The sequence below is a fragment of the Muscardinus avellanarius genome (assembly GCF_963383645.1).
Source record: "Muscardinus avellanarius genome assembly, chromosome: 10".
NCBI classification, from domain to species: Eukaryota; Metazoa; Chordata; class Mammalia; order Rodentia; family Gliridae; genus Muscardinus; species Muscardinus avellanarius.
Genome location: NC_137796.1, coordinates 48,140,475 through 48,163,361, shown reverse-complemented (window position 1 = coordinate 48,163,361; position 22,887 = coordinate 48,140,475). Strand labels below are relative to the sequence as shown.

At 51.5% G+C, this 22,887-nt stretch overlaps 1 protein-coding gene across 1 annotated transcript; it reads left to right on the top strand.

The window, feature by feature from the left end:
* Positions 1–8,257: 8,257 nt before the first annotated feature.
* On the top strand, positions 8,258–21,534 carry ATP4A (ATPase H+/K+ transporting subunit alpha; the record flags this gene model as incomplete). Its single annotated transcript, XM_080703562.1, has 22 exons — positions 8,258–8,269; positions 8,358–8,498; positions 8,587–8,646; positions 8,898–9,101; positions 10,189–10,302; positions 10,529–10,781; positions 11,004–11,272; positions 12,980–13,178; positions 13,443–13,552; positions 13,628–13,762; positions 14,107–14,299; positions 15,146–15,321; positions 16,327–16,463; positions 16,543–16,693; positions 16,768–16,936; positions 17,027–17,181; positions 18,199–18,322; positions 18,666–18,811; positions 20,205–20,338; positions 21,037–21,138; positions 21,226–21,317; positions 21,506–21,534. The coding sequence occupies 22 exons, from the start codon at positions 8,258–8,260 to the stop codon at positions 21,532–21,534; spliced, it is 3,105 nt and encodes a 1,034-aa protein (XP_080559688.1).
* Positions 21,535–22,887: the final 1,353 nt, after the last annotated feature.

The following is a 22,887-nucleotide window of genomic DNA, read 5'->3' as shown; positions in this document are numbered from 1 at the left end:
AGTAGCTGAGGCTGTTCGTGAACCACGATCCTCCGGTCTCAGCCTCCCGAATGCTGGGATTCCAAGCGTGTGCCACCACTTCCGGCTCTGATTTCTTATTTATTTGTGACATTTCACTGTAAATGCCATAGTTTTGTTCTCTTTTATGGCTGGGAAAAATTCCATTGTGTACATATCCCATAGTTTTGAAATCCACTCATTTGTTGAAGGACATCTTGGCGGGTTCCACAGTTTGGCAGTGGTGAACTGTGCAGCTATGAACATGGTTGCTCATGCATTAGTTTGGTATTTGGGTTTTCATTCTTTTTGGTAGACACCCAGAGGTGGTATTGCTGGACCATATGGTAGGTTCATTTTCCTTCTTCTGAGGATCTTCTATACTGTTCTCCAAAGTGGTTGCACCAACTTGCAATCCCACCAGCAATGTATTAGAGCTTCTCTTTCTACAAACTTATTCCCACTTATGGAAAACCTGAAAGCCAGAAGGTGAGTAACATTGACAAGATGATCCACTCACAACCAATTTTTTCTAATAGAGGTCACTTGGATCTGGAAATCTGCTGAGGTGAGGCAGCGGCAGCTTCTATAGCTTCCTGGCCACACATTTGAAGAAACCCGCTGGCCCTTTGTTGTGAAGCAAGTCCCAGTTCCAGGCCTGCCACGCAATAGGCTATGGGCCCAGCCTCGCTGGCTCCAGACCCGGCCTTGCTGCGCAGCAGGATCTGGGCCTGGCCCGCCTCGCGGGGCAGGTCTTTTGATGTGGGGACTCCTTTCTGTAGACCTTCCCTGTCTCCAGTACAGACCCCAAGCCTTTTGTTACACCCCAAAATGTGCTAATTGATTATCAGAGTCTGGATCTTTTTGAAGTCTTATGGCATCCCCTCACATCCTTGGGGAAGTTTGTTTTTCTTTAAAATGTAAAAGGCCCTGGACTTCCTCTGTTTCTTTTTCTTCTAATCACCCTTTGTGCCTGGAACTCTGCAGCCCTTTCCCAATATGTCACATTCATACATTTTGAAGCCCTTTCTTTCTTTCTTTCTTTCTTTCTTTTTTTTGCGGGTCTGGGATGGAAACCAAGGGCATTCGACCTCTGAGCTATACCCTCGGCCCTATTTTTTATTCTTTCTTTCTTTACTTTTTTTTTCTGGTGGCACTGGGGGTGGAACCCAGGGGCTTTCTACCTCCGGGCTATACTCCCAGACCTATTTTATATTTTATTTGGAAACAGGGTCTCACTAAATTGCTGAGAGCCTCACTAAGTAGCTGAGGCTGGCTTCGAACCTGTGCGATCGTCCTATCTCAGCCTCTTTTTAAATTTTTTTTTTTTGTGGTACTGGGGTTCCTGGAAGCCCTTCTACCTCTGGGCTACACTCCCAGACCTATTTTATATATCTGAAACAGGGTCTCTTATGCCAGCGCGGCTGGCTTCAAACCTGCGCGATCCTCCTGTCTCCGCCTCCCAAGTGCGGGGATTACAAGCGTGCGCCACCACGCCCGGCCTTCTCAGCCTCTTTTTAAAATTTATCTTTATTTTATCTTTATTTAGAAACAGGGTCTCACTGAGTTGCAAACAGCCTCACTAAGTAGCTGAGACTGGCTGCCAACCGCGATCCTCCGGTCTCAGCCTCCCAAATGCTGGGATTACAAGTGTGCTACACCATGCCCAGCTGAAGCCCTTTCCCAATACTGGTACACAGGCCATCCTTATCAATTTAGTGAGGCCTTCTGAAACTTAATGAGACCCTATTTCAAAATAAAAAGAATAAAAAATTGAGCTGGGCATGGTGGCCAACACTTGAATCCCAATACTTGGGAGTCTGAGACAGGAGGATCCAGGTTCGCGAATGGCCTCAGTTACTTAGTGAGGCCCTCTGCAACTTAGTGAGACCCTGTTTCAAAATAAGCAATAAAAAATAGGACTGGGAGTGTAGCTTGGAAGTAGAATGCTCCTGGGTTCAATTCCTAGCGCGCGCGCGCGTGCGCACACACACACACACACACACACACACACACACACAGATACACACACACAAAGAATAAAAAATCAGACTGGGGGTGTAGCTTGGAGATAGAATGCCTCTGGGTTCCATCCCCAGTTCTGGAAAAAAAAAAAAAAAAAGCTGGGTCTAGTGGTACATGCTTGTAATCCCAGTACTTGTTATGGTTTGAAATGGTGGGGTTCTTTTTCTTATTCAACTAAGGTTGGTTGAATAGAAAAATTAATGGCAGCTCAGTGCAGCTTAACGAATCTTTATTACAAAATTAGTAGGAAATAGATCAGTAGGAGATAGAGAGGAGAAAAAGCAACATGCTGACCTGCATGCTGGGGAGCCCGAAAATAGAACTCCGGCCCCTTTGGAGGACCTCAACTCTTAAATAGATCTTGTATTGGTATCTTTCTCATCAGCGTTACCAAGGCAATGCGCTAGTTACTTATTCCTTAGCCAGGTGGTGCCTCCTTTTCTCTGGACAGTGCACTTACTAAGTGCAAGGGTCAAGAATCTACCTGGCCCTTGTCTCTATTGTATTGGGCAGTATTGGTTGCTCATCAACTAGGGTGCTTTGAAGCCGCACACAAAGTTTACCTTTCCTATGCCCAAGCCAGATCCCAGAGGAGAGGAGGTAAACAGAGGCATCGATTGCCTGTATTGTAGTTTTAGGGCTAAAGGCTTCAGTTGACTCTAAGGCTTTTACTATAGGTTAATGATTAGAATGAAGGGCACAGACAGAGAGGAACTCTGCATTGTAATCACTGCAGCCCCCTCCCTGCCTGAGTGCCTGCACAGCACCTAGGCTCTGACTATATTTTACACTTTGGAAATTATCAAAGCAATTTTCCAATACCAGCACCTTAATACGTTTAGATGCCTCTTCCCAATATTGGCACACTTGTGAGGCTGAGACAGGAGAATTGAGGTTTGTGGATAGCCTCAGCTACTTAGTGAGACCCTATTTCAAAATAAAGAATAAACAAATAGGGCTGGGGGTATAGCATGGAGATAGAGTGCCCCTGGGTTTCATTCCCTGTACTGAAAAAAAAAAAAAATTCTAAGCCGGCCGTGGTGGCATATGCTTGTAATCCCAGTACTTGGGAGGTTGAGACAAGAGGATCATAGGTTCCCAGCCAGCCTCAGCTGCTTAGTGAGGCCCTCTGCAACTCAGTGAGACCCTGTTTCAAAATAAAGAATAGAACCGGGCATGGTGGCGCATGTTTGTAATCCCAACATTTGGGAGGCTGAGACAGGAGGATCACAGTTCGCGGACAGCCTCAGCTACTACTTAGTGAGGCCCTTTGCAACTCAGTGAGACCCTGTTTCAAAATAAAGAATGAAAAAATAGGGCTGGGAGTGTAGCTCAGAGGCAGAATGCCCCTGGTTCCATCCCCAACACTGCAAATAATAATAATAATAATAATAATAATAATAATAATAATAATAAATAACAACAATATCTGATCTATCATCTATCTACTTATCTTATTTACCTGTCATCTGGCTATGTATCTATCTGTCTATCATCTATCTATCTAGCATAGATGTAGCAAATCATTAAATTTGGGTGAAACATAGGCAGGTGTTTGTTTTGCTATCTCTGAAACTTGTAGATTTGAGATATTTAAAATAGCTGAAACCAGGTGTAGTGGCCACATGCCTGCAATCCTAGCATTTGGGAAGCTGAGACAGGACAATCACCGGTTCAAGAACAGTCTCAGCAAATAGTGAGACTCTCATCAACCTAGTGAGAACCTGTTTCAAAATAGAAATAGGGCTAGCCAGGCGTGGTGGCACACAGTTGTAATCCTGTCGCTCTGGAGTCTGAGACAGGAGGATCACAGGTTAGTGGCCAGCCTCAGCAACTTGTGAGGCCCCTGGAACTTAATGAGGCCCTGTTTCAAAAAAAAATAGGGTGTAGCTCAGAGGTAGAATGCCTCTGGGTTCAATCTCCAATACCACACACACAAAATAAAGTAGCTGGTCATGGTGGTGTAAGCCTATAATCCCAGTGCTTGCGAGAGTGAGACAGGAGGATCACAGGTTTTGGGTTAACCTCAGCTACTTAGGCCCTCTGAAATTTAGTGAGATCCTGTTTCAGAAATAAAAGAATAATAAATAGGGCTTGGGTGTAGTTTAGAGGTAAAATGCCCCTGGATTCAATACCAGTACAAAAAAATATTTAAAGAGCTCAACTTTACAATAACATAATAAAACTAAGAAATGAGAAGCTGGGCATGGTGGTGCAGCCTCAGCAATTTAGTGAGACTGTCTTTTTCTTTCCTTTCTTTCTTTCTTTCTTTCTTTCTTTCTTTCTTTCTTTCTCTTTCTCTCTTCTATCACATAATTTTATTTTTTGTTCGTGCTGGGGATTGAACCCAGAGGCATTTTACTTCCAAGCTACACCTATTTTCAAATAAAGAATAAAATAGGGTTGGGGGAATAGCCTGGAGGTAGAACACTCCTGGGTTCCATCCCCAGTATCACAGAAAAAGAAAAAGGAGGGGGGAGGAAGGGAGGAGAAGAAAGAGAAGGAGAAGAGAGTAAGAAGAGAAGACAAGCGGAGGGCAGAGACGGCCTTTTTTGGGCGAGGTCCTAAGGTGTCTTAGCCAGCCCTCTGCTGCCAGCGATGGTTCTTCAGTCTTGCCATCTGTGACTTCATTGGTGGAGTCTCCTAATCTGTGTAGACAGGACCTCCGCAGCTGCCCTAGAACCTTGGTGTTTGGGGAACAGGGGCTGCTGGGCCAGGATGGAGGGGCTGGAGACAGTTTTGTGCACCTGCTGCCTCCCCAGCCTTCCCAGACAGAGGCATCAAGGTACAAAATGGGGGGAGGAAAGCCGGGCATGGTGGCACATGCCTGTAATCCCGGGACTTGGAAGGCTGAGACAGGAGGATCTCAGGTTCCAGAATAGCCTTGGCAAGCAGTGAGACTCTCATCAACCTAGGGGGACCCTGTTTCAAAGTAAAAATAAAAAAGGGCTGGGGTATAATTTGGTTTTTTTTTTTTTTTTTTTTTGCAGGTTTGGGGATGGAACTCAGGGACATTTGACCTCCAAACTACACCCCCTGCCCCATTTTTTATTCTTTTATTTTGAAACAGGGTCTCACTAAGTTGCAGAGGGCCTCACTAAGTAGCTGAGGCTGTCCGCGAACCGCGGTCCTCCGGTCTCAGCCTCCCGATTGCTGGGATCACTAGTGTGCACCACCACGCCTGGCTGGGGGTATAATTTGGAGATAGAATGCCCCTGGTTCAATTCCCAATATCACTAAACAAACAAACAAAATGGGGGTCTGAGGGTCTTGCCTGCTTCAAGCTTGGTGTCTGGTACTTGGTGAGACTTTCTGTGGGCCTGCGTAGTGTGCCAGGCTGGTTAGTGGGTATTCCTCACCATCAGCAAGTAAAACCTATTAAACACTCAACAGTGTTTATTGAGCATCTACTGTGTGCTTGAAGGGCTCTGTTCTGGGACTGTGAACACAGCAACAAATACAACCAATTCCTTCTGGTGGGGATCGATGGATGACAAGCAAAGACAAATAAAATATTCAGGTAGAGACAGAGAGAGGGGAGGAAACATGATGGGTACAACATCACAACAGGGAGGATCCTCAGGAGAGGCGGGAAAGAGACAAGCAGATAGCTCAGGAAGAGGGTCCCAGGCTGGGCGTGGTGGTGCATGCCTATGACCCCAGCACTTGGGAGGCTGAGACAGGAGGATCACAGGTTCAAGGACAGCCTCAGCAACTTAGTGAGACCCTGTTTCTCTCTCTCTCTTTCTTTCTGTACTGGGGGTGGAACCCAGAGGCTTTCTACCTCTGGGCTATACTCCCAGACCTTTTTTATATTTTATTTGGAAACAGGGTCTCACTAAGTTGCTGAGAGCCTCACTCAGTAGCTGAGGCTGGCTTCGAACCCGTGTGATCCTCCTGTCTTAGCCTCCCAAGCGCGGGGATTACAAGCGTGTGCCACCACGCCCGGCGTTCATTCGTTCGTTCGTTCGCTCGTTCGTTCGTCCTCCTCCTCTTTCTCCTCCTCTTCTCCTTCTCCTCTCTTTTTGTAGTACCAGGGATGGAACCCTGGGTCATTCTACCTTGGAGCTACACACCCAGCCCTATTTTTTATTCTTTATTTTGAAACAGGTCTCACTGAATTGCAAACGGCCTCACTAAGTAGCTGAGGCTGTCTGAGAACTGTGACCCTCTCTTCTCAGCCTCCCAAATGCTGGGATTACAAGTGTGCACCACCATGCCCGGCGAGGCCGTTTTGAAATAAAAAATTAAAAGGAAGTAATAGGGACGTAGATAGGCTGTATAATACCCCCTGGGGTTAATCTCCAGTATGAGAGAGAGGGGGGTAGGGAGGGAGGGAGGCAGGCAGGCAGGCGGAGCTGCGAGTGCCAAGGCCCTGAAGCAGGAATGGCTTTGGTCTTACAAAGCTCAGCATGGAGGCTGGTACCCACAGGGCTATCCCAGAGACTGAGGTGGGAGAGTGATGTGGGGCCAGATGTTGCAGGAACTATTATGTTTTTAAATTTTTTTTTAAAAAATATAAAAGCTCAGTCAGTACACTAGTGGTCTTACGGCAATGCCAGGCAGCACATCTGCACCCCTTGTCGATCCTCTTTTGGGACCTCCTATAGCAGGCTGGGGTGGGCAGTTGGGTGAGTGTGGGGAGGAGCTGCACAGCAGCTTCGACTTTCCCAGGTGACCTGCTCCAAGGAGAAGGACATTGCCAGGGCAATTATCTAATCAGGTTTGCTCTCACCTGCCCCAGAACACACCCGCCCATGGGGCCAAGGACCCACCTTCTACTAGCCCAACCCCTCACTGCTGCCCTAAGAGGCCTGCCTGGGGAAGTGGGGCCCTATTTGTTTTTAATTAATTAATTAATTTTGTTACTGGGGATGAAACCCAGGGACATTGTACCTCTGAGCTACATCCCCAGCCATATATATATGTATATATATATGTATATGTATGTATATATATAATTTATTTATTTATTTTTGGTACTGGGGACGGAACCCAGGGGCTTTTTACCTCAGAGCTACACCTCCAGCCCTATTTTTTATTCTTTGTTTTGAAACAGGGTCTTACTGAGTTGTAACGGGCCTCACTAAATAGCTGAGGCTGTTTGCGAACTGTGATCCTCTTGTCTCAGCCTCCCAAATGCTGGGATTACACGTGTGCGCCACTGCATCCGGCTCAGTCCTATTTTTTCTTCTTCTTTTTTTTTTTTTTTTTGTGTGTGTGTATGGTATCAGAGATGGAACCCAGGGGCATTCTACCTCTGAGCTACACCCCTAGGCCTATTTTTTAGTTTTTTTTATTTTTTAAATAGGGTTTCACTGAGTTGTGAAGGGCCTCGCTAAGTAGCTGAGGCTGTCCACGAACTGCGATCCTCTGGTCTCTGCCTCCCGAATGCTGGAATTACAAGCATGAGCCACCACGCCTGGTTTTTAAATTTATTTTTGAATCAGGGTCTTCCTAGGTTGATGAGAGTCTTACTATTTGCTGAGGCTGTCTTCAAACCTGTGATCCTCCTGTCTCAGACTCCCAAGTACTGGAATTACAGGCATGTGCTACCACATCTGGAATGCTTTATATCTTTAAGAGTCTACTTTGCAGCTGACCTACCTGGTTCTGAGACCTAACTATCATATCCTAGCTTGGGGCCACAGTGACTTGACCCCCTGTGCCTCAGTTTCCCCTGTAACGGGAGTCCTCACCTCAAGGGTCATTGAAAAGTTAAATATGTTAATATATAGCCAGGCCTGGTGGCCCACACCTATAATCTCAGTACTTGAGAGGCTGAGACAGGAGGATTGCAGATTCAAGGCCAGTCTCAGCAGTGTAGTAAGACTCTCAGCAATCTAGCAAGACTCTGCTTCAAAGCAAAACAAAAAGGGCTGGAGGTGTAGCTTAGAAGTAGAACACTCCTGAGTTCAGTCCCCAGTACCCCGCTTCCCCCACAGAGTTAAAACATGAAGCACAGTGCCTGGTGCCTAATGAGCACCACATGTTTGCTCTCCTTGTGGGGGTTACCGGTGGTTCCTGATGTGAGTATAAGCTGCAGTGGGATGTGGACAGGTAGGGGCAGCCCTGTTGGAAATGCCCGAATTGTCCAGGCCTGGAGGGCACCCCAAGGATTCCAGTAATCAGCTGTAATCAGCTGTGTTGGCTCCACCCTGCCTCCCTGGGTATATCAGGGCTGGCTCAGGCCCTAGTCCCTGTCTGGGCCCAGGAGGACAGAACGCTTGGCACCATGGGGAAGACGGTGAGTGGGGCCCTGGGTCAGGGGTTGTGGGTATGGGCAGGGGTCCCAGGGGCATCTGACGCCTCCCTTGCACCATCCCATCTCCCAGGAGAACTATGAGCTCTACTCAGTGGAGCTGGGGTCTGGTCCTGGTGGAGACAAGTCTGCCAAGATGAACAAGAAGAAGGCAGGTGCTGGGGGAGGCAAGAAGAAGGAGAAGCTGGAGAACATGAAGAAGGAGATGGAGATCGTGAGCATGGGGCTGGGGACTGGGGACTGGGCCAGGGTGGGGGCAGCGAGGGCCAGAGGGCAAGTGCTCTCTGTCCCCCACCTCGCAGAATGACCACCAGCTGTCCGTGGCGGAGCTAGAACAGAAGTACCGGACCAGTGCCACCAAGGTGAGCTGGGGCAGGGTCGGGAGGAGCATGGGAGGGAAAGAGGGGTGCAGGCTGAGGGACACAGAGAGAGGGGGAGAGTTTAGGGAGAAAGGCATTAGAGGGTTAAACTCCAAGAGATAGAGAGAAGCAGATCAGAAGAGAGACAGGTAGGGGCAAGGGCAGAGGATATGGGGAAGGAGAGAGGCAGCACTGGAGTGCGTGGTGGGGTTGGGCCCTCCATCATTCACCCCAACTCTGTCCTTTTGTCCCAGGGCTTGTCTGCGAGCCTGGCTGCTGAGCTGCTGCTGCGGGACGGACCCAATGCACTGAGGCCACCGCGGGGCACCCCGGAGTACGTCAAGTTTGCCCGGCAGCTGGCAGGAGGCCTGCAGTGCCTCATGTGGGTGGCTGCAGCCATCTGCCTCATTGCCTTTGCCATCCAGGCCAGTGAGGGCGACCTCACCACCGACGACAATGTAAGTGGTGGACTGCAGGGTAGATACAGGACAGGGGGCCTGAGGGAGAGGCTGTTGAGCCCAGGACTCAGGGCAAAAGGGACACAGGACACAGATACAGACACAGAGATGCAGCTGAGATTTGGATCCTGGGGGATGGAAGACACAGAGACATGGGATAGACACAAGGTCACAGAATACAGGAGACACAGGGACATGAGTCAGCCCAAGGACACGGGGTCATGGGGCCACAGGGACATGGGATAGAACCAAGCACACAAGACACAGAACACAGGGACGTTGGGGATGAGTCTTGAATGAGGGGGGACCTAGGTGGGCTATAAAGACATGGAAATGCGACATGTAGGATATATGACCTTGGAAACACAGGACACAAGGACCTAGGACAGGCTGTGGGGACGGTGAGCCTCAGACATGGGACATCAGGGACACGAGACACAGGGCACAGCACATAGAAAGGCATGAGGCATGAGACACAAGATCAGAGACATAGGAAGTGGAGATACAGGACAAGGGACCTGGCTAGATGATAGTGTCAGAACAGAGGACATGGGGGTTCAGAGATTGTGACATTGGAGAGAGGCATGAAAAGCCACAGGGCAGGTGACATGGGACAGGGACTCAGAGGTACAGAGACACAGGGGCTGGGAATTTCACACAGGCACACAGATCATGGAGAAGATGACATAATGAAGCAGAGCCTACAGCCACGAACACCTGGAGATGGGGGTGTGAGGAACAGGGACTGGTGGGCCCAGAGGACATGGAAACACAGAATATGAAACATGAGGAAAGCTAAGACATGGACATGGGCCATGCAGGACTTGGGGGACACAGAACACCAAGAGACATGCTGGCATGGGGCACAAGCCACAGGATATAGGGACATGGCAGACCCAGGACGCAGGAGAGTGACATGGGCATGAGGCACTGAAAACTCAGTGCAGGTGAATGTGGGGGTATGCAGAATACGGGGACCGGGGCTCATACCACAGGGAAGAGTGGGGAAGCCATGGAGGTGACCCCAAGTGTACCAGGGCACTAGGGCGTGGGGGCACACACCCCAGCCTCCTTCCTCTTCCGGCAGCTGTACCTGGCACTGGCCCTCATCGCCGTGGTCGTGGTCACTGGCTGCTTTGGCTACTACCAGGAGTTCAAGAGCACCAACATCATCGCCAGCTTCAAGAACCTTGTGCCCCAGGTGGGTACCCAGGCCCTGTCCTCTCTGGATTCCAGAGGCTCCAAACCCACCCAGCAGACTCCAGGCCTCTCTCTGTGGCCCTCAAATCAGGCCCAACCTGCCCTCATCTACAGCCTCCCTGTCTCCCCCAGAGCCTCAGCTCTCCCCATCTGTCACTTCCCTGCATCCCTATCACACTCAGCACCCCCACCCATCTCTGCCCCATTCTGCTGCCCCTGCCCCACAGCAAGCCACTGTGATCCGAGATGGAGACAAGTTCCAGATCAACGCAGATCAGCTGGTGGTGGGGGACCTGGTGGAGATGAAGGGTGGGGACCGCGTGCCGGCTGACATCCGCATCCTGGTGGCCCAGGGCTGCAAGGTGGACAACTCCTCACTCACTGGCGAGTCTGAGCCGCAGACCCGCTCCCCCGAGTGCACGCACGAGAGCCCGCTGGAGACCCGCAACATTGCCTTCTTCTCCACCATGTGTCTTGAGGGTCTGTGAAGCCCCTTCCCACTCACCCAGCAGCCACACTGTCTCCACGCTTCCTGTCCCCACCCCTGGTGGCTCTTCTTCTGTGGCACATGCCTCCCGCCTCGTGACTGCTGCCTCTCCGGGGCACCTGCGTCTCTCTCATCTGTGGCTGCCACCCTCTTCTCATAGCACATTGCCTCTGTGGCTCTCCACCCCAGTGAGCCGCCCTCCTCCTCCTCTGCAGGTACGGCACAGGGCCTGGTGGTGAACACCGGCGATCGCACCATCATTGGGCGCATTGCATCTCTGGCCTCAGGGGTGGAGAATGAAAAGACGCCCATTGCTATAGAGATTGAACACTTTGTGGACATCATCGCTGGCCTGGCCATCCTCTTTGGTGCTACGTTTTTTGTGGTGGCCATGTGCATTGGCTATACCTTCCTGCGGGCCATGGTGTTCTTCATGGCCATTGTGGTGGCCTATGTGCCTGAGGGGCTGCTAGCCACTGTCACAGTGAGTAGGGGATGGTGGGGGTTCAGGGAGCAGAGAGCCTGTCCATTTATTTGCTCATACATCCAGGCTTCCACCCAGCACCCCACTACCTGTCCATCTGTCCATTCACCCCCGTTATACATCCATCCATCTAGTGGACATTCATCTGCTCTGGGTGACGTCCTGGACCACACATGAGGGCTCAGAGGTGGACAGGCTGGGTCCTTGAGCAGAGGAGGCTGAGGTCGGGTGTAAACTGCAAGTGTGTAACAACCAGACCTTCAACAGCTGGCACTTGGCCTAAGACCTTTCTGGGGGAGGAGGGAATCAGGGGCTTGTTTTCTTTTCTTTTTGGTACTAAAAGTTGACTCCAGAAGCATGTTTTTCTTTTTTTCAGTACTGGGAATACTGGGAATTGAACCCAGGGACATTCTACCTCTGAGATACACCCCCAGCCCCATTTTATTATTATTATTTTCTTGGGTGTGTGGTGCTGGGGATTGAACCCAGGGGCATTCTACCTCTGAGATACACCCCCAGCGCTATTTTATTCTTTATTTTGAAACAGGGTCTCACTAAATTGAGGAAGGCCTCACTAAGCTGAGGCTGACTGCAAACCTAGATCTTCTTGTCTCAGCTTCCCAAGAACTGGGATTACAAGTGTGCACCACCATGCCCAGCTCCTTATTTATTTATTTATTTATTTATTTATTTATTTGGTGGTACTGGGGTTCCTGGAAATCCTTTTACCTCTGGGCTACACTCCCAGACCTATTTTTATAGTTTTTAAAATTTGGAAACAGGGTCTCTTAAGCCAGCGCGGCTGGCTTTGAACCTGTGTGATCCTCCTGTCTCTGCCTCCCAAGAGCAGGGATTACAAGTATGCGCCAACATGCCCAGCACTATTTATATTTTGACACAGGGTCTTGCTAAGTTGCTGAGGCTGGCCTTGAACCCGCAGTGCTCCTGTCTCAGTCTCCCAAATTCTGGGATTATAGGCATGTGCTACCATGCAGGACTTCTGGGGTTCTTTTTTTTTTTTTTTTGGTGGTACTGGGAGTGGAACCCAGGGGCTTTCTACCTCTGGGCTATACTCCCAGACCTATTTTTATATTTTATTTGGAAACAGGGTCTCACTAAGTTGCTGAGAGCCTCACTAAGTAGCTGAGGCTGGCTTTGAACCTGTGCGATCCTCCTGTCTCAGCCTCCCAAGCGCAGGGGATTACAAGCGTGCGCCACCACGCCCGCTCATTTACTCATTTTAATTGTATTTATAAGAGAAGGCCCAGCCGGGCGTGGTGGCGCACGCTTGTAATCCCCGCGCTTGGGAGGCAGAGACAGGAGAATCGCGCAGGTTCGAAGCCAGCCGCACGTGCTGGCTTAGGAGACCCTGTTTCCAAATAAAAATGTAAAAATAGGTCTGGGAGTGTAGCCCGGAGGTAGAAGGGCTTCCAGGAACCCCAGTACCACCAAAAAAAAAAAAAAAAAAAAAAAAAGGAAGAAGGAGGAGGACCCGAGCTGGGACAGCTCAGAGAGAGTATCTGGATGGGGAAGGCATCCCAAGCTGGTCATGGACCGGGAGGCATGAGGAAGCTGGCTTTTGTTATTTTGTTGTTGGCAGAAGAATGCTGTACTTGCAGTGCTGTGGCTGGTGTAAAGCCTTCCTCAGCGTTGCAGAACTGCAAGCAGGGATAGGTCCCCACACCTGAGTCCTCATCTCTCCCCCAGGTCTGTCTGTCCCTGACAGCCAAGCGGCTGGCCAGTAAAAACTGTGTAGTCAAAAACCTGGAAGCAGTGGAGACCCTGGGCTCCACCTCTGTCATCTGCTCTGACAAGACAGGGACCCTCACACAGAACCGCATGACTGTGTCCCATCTCTGGTTTGATAACCACATCCACACTGCGGACACCACGGAAGACCAGTCAGGTGTGGAGGTGGGAGGGCAGGGGCTGGGCCAGGATGCTGCTGTTGGAGCTCTGCAGGGAGGCTGGGTTAGGCTTTGCGTTTATGGGTAGGGGATGGGAGCTGTGGAGGAGCGTGGATCTGGAGAGGGCTTCATGCTGCATGTGAGGAGTTGGGTCCCAACCAGGCCTGGGGAGGGGACTCCAACCTGAACACCCTGGGAGAGGCTCAGGTAAGGACTGGGAGGTCAGCTCTCTGGAGGCTCCAGCCCGGGCGTCTGGTCTCCAGGGCAGACTTTTGACCAGTCCTCGGAGACCTGGCGGGCGTTGTGCCGAGTGCTCACCCTGTGCAACCGCGCTGCCTTCAAGTCTGGCCAGGACACAGTGCCGGTGCCTAAGGTGAGATGCGGGGGGCGTCCAGGGGTTGCCGGGAACCTGGTAAAGCCGGACTCTGACTTTGGCTCCCGCTCCTAGCGTATTGTGATCGGAGACGCGTCCGAGACTGCGCTGCTCAAATTCTCGGAGTTGACGCTGGGCAATGCCATGGGCTACCGTGACCGCTTCCCCAAAGTCTGCGAGATTCCCTTCAATTCCACTAACAAGTTCCAGGTGAGCCGCTGCAGGCCAGCCCCGCCCACCGCCCACGCCAGGCCCCGCCCACATTCAGGGCAGGTCTACACTCTGGGTCCCTGCGGGATGCCCCAAACCATCCCCAACTTGCACACAGCAGCCCCCTCGCAGCCCGAAGGTCTCCGCGGCGGGGGATCTTGGCTGTCAGGCCCTCCGCGATGAGTAGCTGTCAGGTCAAGCTTCCAGCCCAACTCCGCATCCAAATTCTGACCACCCTTTTTGCGCCTAGGACGCTAACTCTGCCCCTAGCCTCGCTCTAGCCCTCAGCCTCCACCAAAGACGCTCCCGCACACCACTAGCCCTCACCCCCCCCCCCCCCGCAGCTGTCCATCCACACGCTGGAGGACCCGCGCGACACGCGGCACCTGCTGGTGATGAAGGGCGCCCCCGAGCGCGTGCTGGAGCGCTGCAGCTCCATCCTCATCAAGGGCCAGGAGCTGCCGCTGGACGAGCAATGGCGCGAGGCTTTCCAGACTGCGTACCTCAGCCTGGGAGGCCTGGGTGAACGCGTGCTGGGTAAGACCTGCCTTGTGACGGGTCGCGGTAGACTGTGTGCGAGAGGGGCTAGCACTGATCCTGCCCGGCGCTCCTGGCCAGGACTGACCCTCTGCTGTCTCATCCTTGGCTGACAGCTGATAACCCTTGACTTTCTCTGTCTCAGACCTGATTTTCTCTCTCAGCTAGTCTCGATTCCCATCCTGTCCCCCTTCTCTGGTCCTCACCCTGACCATTAGCATCCTCATGTGACTTGGGACTCCTTTATTTTTCCTTGCCCCATAGTCCAGTGCCTTCCTCTTGACCCCTGACCTCCCAGTCCCTGCCTCAAGACTTCCTCAAATCCTTGTTCACCTCCCCCAGCTTTTGTCTTGGCTCCTTTAACTCACCCAATCCCTGCCTGACCCCAATTTTTTTTTTTTTTTTTTTTTTTTGGGTACTGGGGATTAATGAGCATTCTGCCTCTGAGCTACACTCCCAGACCTATTTTTTAATTTTTAAAGAAGGTCTTTAAACTAGGTTGATGAGAGTCTCACTACTTGCTGAGGCTGTCTTCAAACCTGCGATCCTCCTGTCTCAGCCTCCCAAGTATTGGGATTATAAGCATGTGCCATCACGGCTGGCTTCAATTCTGGCTTTTTGACTTTCTTTTGTGATCTTTGGCAAGAAATATTCCCTCTCAGGGCCTTGGTTTCCTCATCTGCACGTGGGTACATGCCTTCCAGGGTGGCTGTGAGGATGGGGCCTGGTAATGTGCTGTTCATCTGCAAGTGCTTGGTGCAAGGACCTAGTCCTTTTACTCATCTCCTGGCCTTGCCAGGGAAGGGCCTGCCCAGGACTCCTCTCACGTCCCTATTTTCTGGCCAGGCTTCTGCCAGCTCTACCTGAATGAGAAGGACTATCCACCTGGCTATGCCTTCGATGTGGAGGCCATGAACTTTCCAAGTAGCGGCCTCTGTTTTGCGGGACTCGTATCCATGATCGATCCACCCCGGGCCACTGTTCCTGATGCTGTGCTCAAGTGCCGCACAGCAGGTATCCGGGTATGTCAGTGGGGCCAGGACCGGTCGGGGTGAGGACAGAGAGCAGCAGTATTTGGGAATGAAGGACCCTATGGTGGAAACCTACCTGAAACTGGCTTGAGCCAAACATGTTGATTCACAGTACTGGCAAGTTCTAGGGATGAAACCAGGCTTGGCTGGGTGCAGGAGCTCAGTGTCTTTAGAAATTTGCCTTGCTTCATGTCTCACTCAGCTCTGTTTTTCTCTCTGCTGGTTATATACATTCTCAAGCAGGTGGGCAGGTAACGATGACAACCTGTCTCCACCTCCAGCAGCTTTGACTTACAGCTTACTTGTCCTGTCAGACTGGACAGCATGTTCACCCTTAAACACAGTTGAGGCAGGGACTGTGGCTGAAGGACAGAATACCTGCCCAATCTTGGCCAAGGGCCTCACTTCAACCAGTGGCCTGGGGGAACAGTGACAAGTCAAGGGTGGAAGAGCCCCCGCTGAGCAAGCAACGCCCCAGCCTTTCCTAGGGTCTGTAAGGCCCTAGTTACCTTTCTAGGCTCATTTCTGAGCCCCCTGCCCTTGTTCACGCCAGCCAAGCTGTTCTCCCTGCGGGAGGGACATGCCTTTTCCTCCAACAGTTTAGTCATGTTCTCACCGAGGACCTTTGCACCTGCTATTCCCTCTGCCAGGAAGCTCTTCTTGTAGATTTCCACATGGCTAACTCCCTCGCCTCCTTCTGGTCTCCTCTGAAATGTTAGCTTCTCAGTGAAGGCTTCCCTGAGCACACTGAACTGAGCCATTACTTCCTTCACTGAGCCCATTTCCCCTCCTTCTATTGTATTTGATCCTTTGCCTTTCTGTCTCCCCTGCCAGAATGTCAGCTCCACAAGTATGGGGATTTTTGTGCTTGTCCCAAGCACCTAGCAGGCGTTCACATTTGATGAATAAACGAGTGTACCAGTAGATGTCTAGCAGGGAGGGCAGGGAGACTGGGCTTATCTGAAGGGGTCAAGGGTCTGCTGGTCCCCCCCTCAGGTGATCATGGTGACAGGTGACCATCCCATCACAGCCAAGGCCATTGCAGCTAGTGTGGGCATCATCTCGGAAGGCAGTGAGACAGTGGAGGACATCGCTGCCCGCCTCCGTGTGCCTGTGGACCAGGTTAATCGAAAGTAAGCCCCCACAGCCCTTTGCATGGCTCTCCCCACACACCGTGCAGGCGGAACCCCCAGCGAGACCCTCCTTCCCCAGGGACGCCCGTGCCTGTGTGATCAATGGCATGCAGCTGAAGGACATGGACCCGTCTGAGCTGGTTGAGGCACTGCGCACCCACCCTGAGATGGTGTTTGCTCGCACCAGTCCCCAGCAGAAGCTGGTGATTGTGGAGAGCTGTCAGCGACTGGTGAGACCTGCCGAGGAGGGGGGCAGATGGGCCAGGCTGGCGCCTCGCTGACCACCTACACCCATTGCCTGTAGGGTGCAATTGTGGCTGTGACGGGGGATGGTGTGAACGACTCCCCAGCCCTCAAGAAGGCAGACATTGGTGTAGCCATGGGCATCGCCGGCTCGGATGCTGCTAAAAATGCGGCCGACATGATCCTGCTGGATGACAACTTTGCTTCCATTGTGACAGGCGTGGAGCAGGGTCCGGGCCAGGCCAGGGAAGGGGCAGGCTGTGTGGGTACAGTGGGAAGGGAGCCTCCAGGAGACTGAGGTGCCTCTTGTACTCCCACAGGCCGACTGATCTTTGACAACCTGAAGAAGTCCATTGCCTACACATTGACCAAGAACATTCCGGAACTGACACCTTACCTCATCTACATTACCGTCAGCGTGCCCCTGCCCCTGGGGTGTATCACCATCCTGTTCATAGAACTCTGCACTGACATTGTGAGTCATGGTCCCAGTGCCCACCCCGCACAGTATCCAGACATATGCCCACAGATGGACATGGTGGATCAAGAGCACTGTGTGCACAGTTGGACACAGTGACACAGACATGTGCATACATCAGCAGACAGCCCAAAATGCACGCACAGGTGGGCAGGCATGCAGGGCCAGACCTACAGCCAGGCAGATGCACAGGTAGGCATTCAGATAGGCCTGGATACGCATGGGAATCAGGAGACATTGACAGACACAGATAGCTGGCCCAAAGTGGATCACAGACATCCTTAGACACGGGCACACAGACCCCTCAGATAGACCTCCAGACAGACAAGAGCCACAGACACAGCCCTGGAGATATTTTGTTTGTTGGTTTAGCGCTTACTCTTGCTGGGCCCATGGCAATTTACTTAATGTCCTCACCACCACCTTGTGAGATGGGCTGTGTTGTCATGGTCCCCACTTGACTGACAAGCTCACTGAAGCTCAGTGGCTTGCCCCAGGGCGCACAGGTAACAAGTGGCACAGCGCAACCTGAGTCCAGTCAGGTACCTCAGTACTAGGTCTGTCCACTCTGAAGTCACACACAGGTGGGGCATGGGGTGGGGATGCAGGCACTGACTTAAGAGATTGAAAAATAGAGAGACAAGAGACATGGGAACCGGGACAGAGACAAAGACAGACAGACACACACACAAACACACACACACACAGAGGGAGGAGCAAGCTAGAACAGGACTAGGAAACAAGAATAAGAGATAACAATGGAGAAACAGAAGGGCCCAGATGGAGCAACAGAGAGAAGAAAGGTGAAGAGGGAAAGAGGATAAAAGCAGACATCCTTATGGAGATGGGCACCAGGACTCAGGGTGCCCAGGCAGGTGTGGCTGTGTGGTCACTGCAGGTGCCACCTCCTAATCTTAGTTCTGCTCTTGCCCAGAGGTTGTAGGGGTGACTACAGAGCTGAGGGGTCAAGGGTCCTGGCAAACCCTCAGCCCTGTTCCTTCTGTTCCTGGCCAGTTCCCATCGGTGTCCCTGGCGTATGAGAAGGCTGAGAGTGACATCATGCACCTGCGTCCGCGGAACCCAAGGCGTGACCGACTGGTCAATGAGCCCCTGGCTGCCTACTCCTACTTCCAGATTGGTGTGTGCCTTTGGAGTTGGTGGGCCAGGCTCTCTGGTGGCAGGATGCCCCCCATACCCACCCCCATCTGACTAGAGTGCTGGCCTGCCTTGAGCTCCCCAGCTTGTTCCTGAGCTTGGTGTCTGTGTGCGATCTTGGGTTTCCGTTCTGTTCTTAGTCTGGGCCACTGCTTCAATTTGCTTTTGGTTCTCCTGTCCCTACTCTTTGCTCTTCTGCCCTCTGGTGTTCCCATGATCTTTCTCGAGCCCCTTGTCTGTGTTCCTGTCTCTCTGTATCCTGTATGTCCTTGACCTTTGTGTGCCTGTGTCCCTGTCCCTTCCTGTGTCTTCTTGCCTCTTCCTAGGTGCCATCCAGTCATTTGCTGGTTTTGCTGACTACTTCACGGCCATGGCCCAGGAGGGCTGGTTCCCCCTGCTGTGTGTGGGGCTGAGGCCACAGTGGGAAGACCACCATCTACAAGATCTGCAAGACAGCTATGGCCAGGAGTGGGTGAGCCTCCCTGCCCCACCTTCCTCCCCAGTGCCACCTGCCTGTGTGGCCTGCACTCACTGCTCCAGCTGGGGCTGTTTGGCTGACGTACCCCAGGAACCCAGATTTTGCCAATTCTAGGGGCAAGGAGCCTTCCTATACTGTCTCAGGCTCCACCCCCTGCTTCTGCTGCTCACACCTGCAGGCAAGCCCTCTTTCTGTTCTCCTGGGTGTAGAGCAGCTCTCTGCTGTTATTTTCCAAGTATTACAGTGTCAGTGTGTGTAGCCCATTGCAGTGAAGGTTTTAACAGTGAGGCCTGATGTGGCTACCAGATGTATTAGGTTTGCCCTAAAGAGCAACACATTACAGATCAGGAAAAATAAATCATTTATTGTCTGGGTTAAGAATGTAGACTGAGCCGGGCGTGGTGGCACATGCTTGTAATCCCTGTGCTTGGGAGGCTGAGACAGGAGGATTGCACAGGTTTGAAGCCAGCCTCAGCTACCGAGTGAGGCTCTCAGAAACTTAGTGAGACCCTGTTTCCAAATAAAAATATAAAATAGGTCTGAGAGTATAGCCTGGAGGTAGAAAGTCTCTGGGTTCCAATCTCAGTACCACCACCACCAAAAAAAAAAAAAAAAAAAAAAAAAAAAAAAGTAGATTTTGGAGACAGATTGCCTGGATTCATGATCTGGCACTGCTCCCCCACAAGCTGTGTGACCCTGGGCAAATTGCTCTGCCTCTCTGTACCTTAGCCTTTTCGCCTGTAAGCTGGGGATAATACAAATGTCTACCTCAGTGTTTGTTCCTGGACCAGCAGCTTCAGTAGCCCCTGAGAACTCACTTGAAATGAAAACTCTCAGGCCCCACCTGACTTCTAGGACAGGTGGGGAAGTGTTTTAAGCAGCCCTTCCCAGAAGTCTGATGCATCATGCAGACTGAGCACCACCTACCACATGGCTCACCGGAGGATGGAGTAGCTATTCTCCACACAATTAGCTGCTAAGTTAGTTGTGTTGAAGAAAGGGTCTGCAGTGGCCGGCCTCTGTCCCCTACAGGTTCACCTCATTCATCCTGCCATCCGCCTGGCCCTTGGAGTCACTGGACTTTACAATCCTGCTTCAGGACTCCCTTTTCCTGGGCCCCTTCTTTTGGGTGCCCAGGAAATTCTACGTGCTTCCTTTCATTGGGAAGGCAATGGAGTCTGGCCCGTTTCCCTGGGCAGGGCCATCTAAGCTCTGCTGGACTCAGGGATCCCACAAAGCTGGCAGATGCTGCATGACCTCGCCCCAGCCCAGCCTCTGATGAGGGGAAGGGACCATTTAGGGTTTCCTGGGTCCAAGGCCTTGGTGCCTGGCGAGCAGCAGAGGCTCTGTGTCTGGGCTTAAGCTCTCTGTTCCCCTCTGGCAATAGACGTTCGGGCAGCGCCTGTACCAGCAGTACACCTGCTACACCGTGTTCTTCATCAGCATCGAGATGTGCCAGATCGCTGACGTGCTCATCCGCAAAACACGCCGCCTCTCTGCTTTCCAGCAAGGCTTCTTCAGGTGTCCCACTGGCCCTAGCCCTGCCCCACCCTGTCCTCTAATCCCTGGTCACAACTTGCTTCTGATCCTGACCACGGCTTATTACAGCCAGCAAAAACCAGCACCAGAAATGGTGTACCAGGTGCTAACATATCCCAGCACTTCCCAGCTGGCCAGTTGCTCCTACTGTTTCAGGCCCCACCTGTAATCCCAGTACTTGGGGGCTCTCAGCAACTTAGTGAGACCATTTTCAAATAAAATAATTAAAAGTAGGGCTGGGGGTATAGCTCAGAGGTAGAAAGCCCCTGGGTTCAATTCCCAGTACCATACCCCCCCAAAAAAGGGGGTCACAGCTGGATGTGGTGGCGCATGCTTGTAACCCCAGTACTTGAAAGGCTAAGACAGGAGAATTGCAGGTTCACTGCCAACTTAGTGAGGCCTTTTGCAACTTAGTGAGGCCTTGTTTCAAAAATAAATAAAAAAAAAGTAGGGCTGGAGGTATAGCTTGGAGTTAGAATGCCCCTGAGTTCTATTCCCAATACTGAAAAGGGGGGAGGGGTCCCCCACTGATCATGCCAGCTCCTGCTACTGGAGTGTTCCTTTATATCTCCCTGCTGCCTGAACATCTGACCTACTTTGACCCAGCACCCTGATTTCTATCTGGTTGCCAATTCCCAGTGGCCTTTATCCTGAGCCTGTCCATCCTGCCCTATCCACAGGAACAAGATCCTGGTAATCGCCATCGTGTTCCAGGTCTGCATCGGCTGCTTCCTGTGCTACTGCCCCGGCATGCCCAACATCTTCAACTTCATGCCCATTCGGTGAGGGGTTGTGAGGTGTGAGCAGAGGGACAAGGGATGTGGGACCTGGGGATAGCCTCTACCCTGCCATCTTGCCTGTGCCTTCAGGTTCCAGTGGTGGCTGGTCCCCATGCCCTTTGGTCTCCTCATCTTCATCTATGATGAGATCCGCAAACTTGGAGTTCGCTGTTGCCCTGGGAGTAAGTGCAGAGACTGGGGATCCTGGGGCTAAAACATTCTCAGACATGCTGCTCTGACCTTTGATTCTTGACATGTGACCTCCAAGACCCTAACCATCCATATCAAGCCACTACTGCTCCATAACCCAAGCCCCTTGCTCCCTCCGACCAGCACCCCCAGCACTGAGTCTCCTTTCTCTCTCCCCCAGGTTGGTGGGACAAGGAACTCTACTACTAGAGGGATGGTTGCCATCAGGCCACTCTGTGTCCCGGCACTGGCTGGTGTGGTAGTGTTCGTGGGACCCTCTGGACAGTCACCAAAATATCTGCACAATCAAGTTCCAGCCCTAGGAGGGTATGGTGGTGCATACCTCCCAATATTTGGGAGGCTTAGACAGGACTGAAGTTTGCAGCCAGCCTTAGCAACTTGGTGAGACCCTGTTTCCAAATAACAAAATAAGGGCTGCGTGTGTAGCTCGGAGATAGAATGCCCCTAGGATCGATCCCCAGTACCTCCTTTCCCCCCTCCGTACACTCCCGGCCCCATCAGTATCCACATCTGCAGCCCCTGGCACTCCAATCTTGGAGGGACCTGTCCACTGCTCTTCCCCCTCCTCTTGGATAAGTCCCTAGGCTCAGTCTTCTGAGGTGGTGAGAGCTGGCAGCACCTGATGGGTCGTATCTGTCCTCAGGATGCCAGTCAGGGCAAGGGGGCTTTCCTGGGGCTCTTTGTTTAAAAAACAGATGTGCTGTATTGACAATAATAAAACCGTACCACACTGACTATGCTTTTATTTGGTGCCAAGTGCTGTCTTAAATGTTCTTTTTTTAATCAGGCTTACTGATCTACCACAATCGTACAACACAGGGACTATTTATTCAGGACTACAGTATCTCCAGGATAGTAGTCAATAAACCTTCCTTGCCCAAGCTCACAGAATTTACTGAGATTGAACCCAGGGGCATTCTACATCCAAGCTACACCCAGCCCCATTTTATTTTTTATTTTAAAACATGGTCTCAGCTGCAAAAGGCCTAAGTTTCTGAGGCTAGCTGTGAACCTGTGATCCTCCTGGCTTAGCCTCCTAAGTACTGGGATTACAAGCGTGCACCACTGTGTCTGGCTCTAGGCTTTCAGAATTTAAAGGCAAACTGAATCCCGGCGTGGTGGTGCACACTTGTAGTCCCAGACTAAAAGTTCCAGGACAGCCTCAGCAAATAGTTAAACTCTCATCAACCTAGCGAGACTCTTTCAAAATAAAAATAAAGCTAAGTGTGGTGGAGCACGCCTGTAATCCCAGTACTCGGGAGGCTGAGACAGGAGAATTATAGATTTGAGTACAGTCTCAGCAAGCAGTGAGACTTTCATCAACCTAGTGAGACCCCATTTCCAAATAAAATAGGGCTGTGGTGTGGTTCGGAGGTAGAATGCCCCTGGGTACAATCCCCAGTGCCACAAAAACAAAATAAAATAAAATAGGGCTGGGGGTATAGTACTGAGGTAGAATGCCCTTGGGTTCAATCCCTGGAAGCACTCTAACACATACATACACATAAGCTGGGATGTAACCACAGGAGTCCTCCAGAGCAT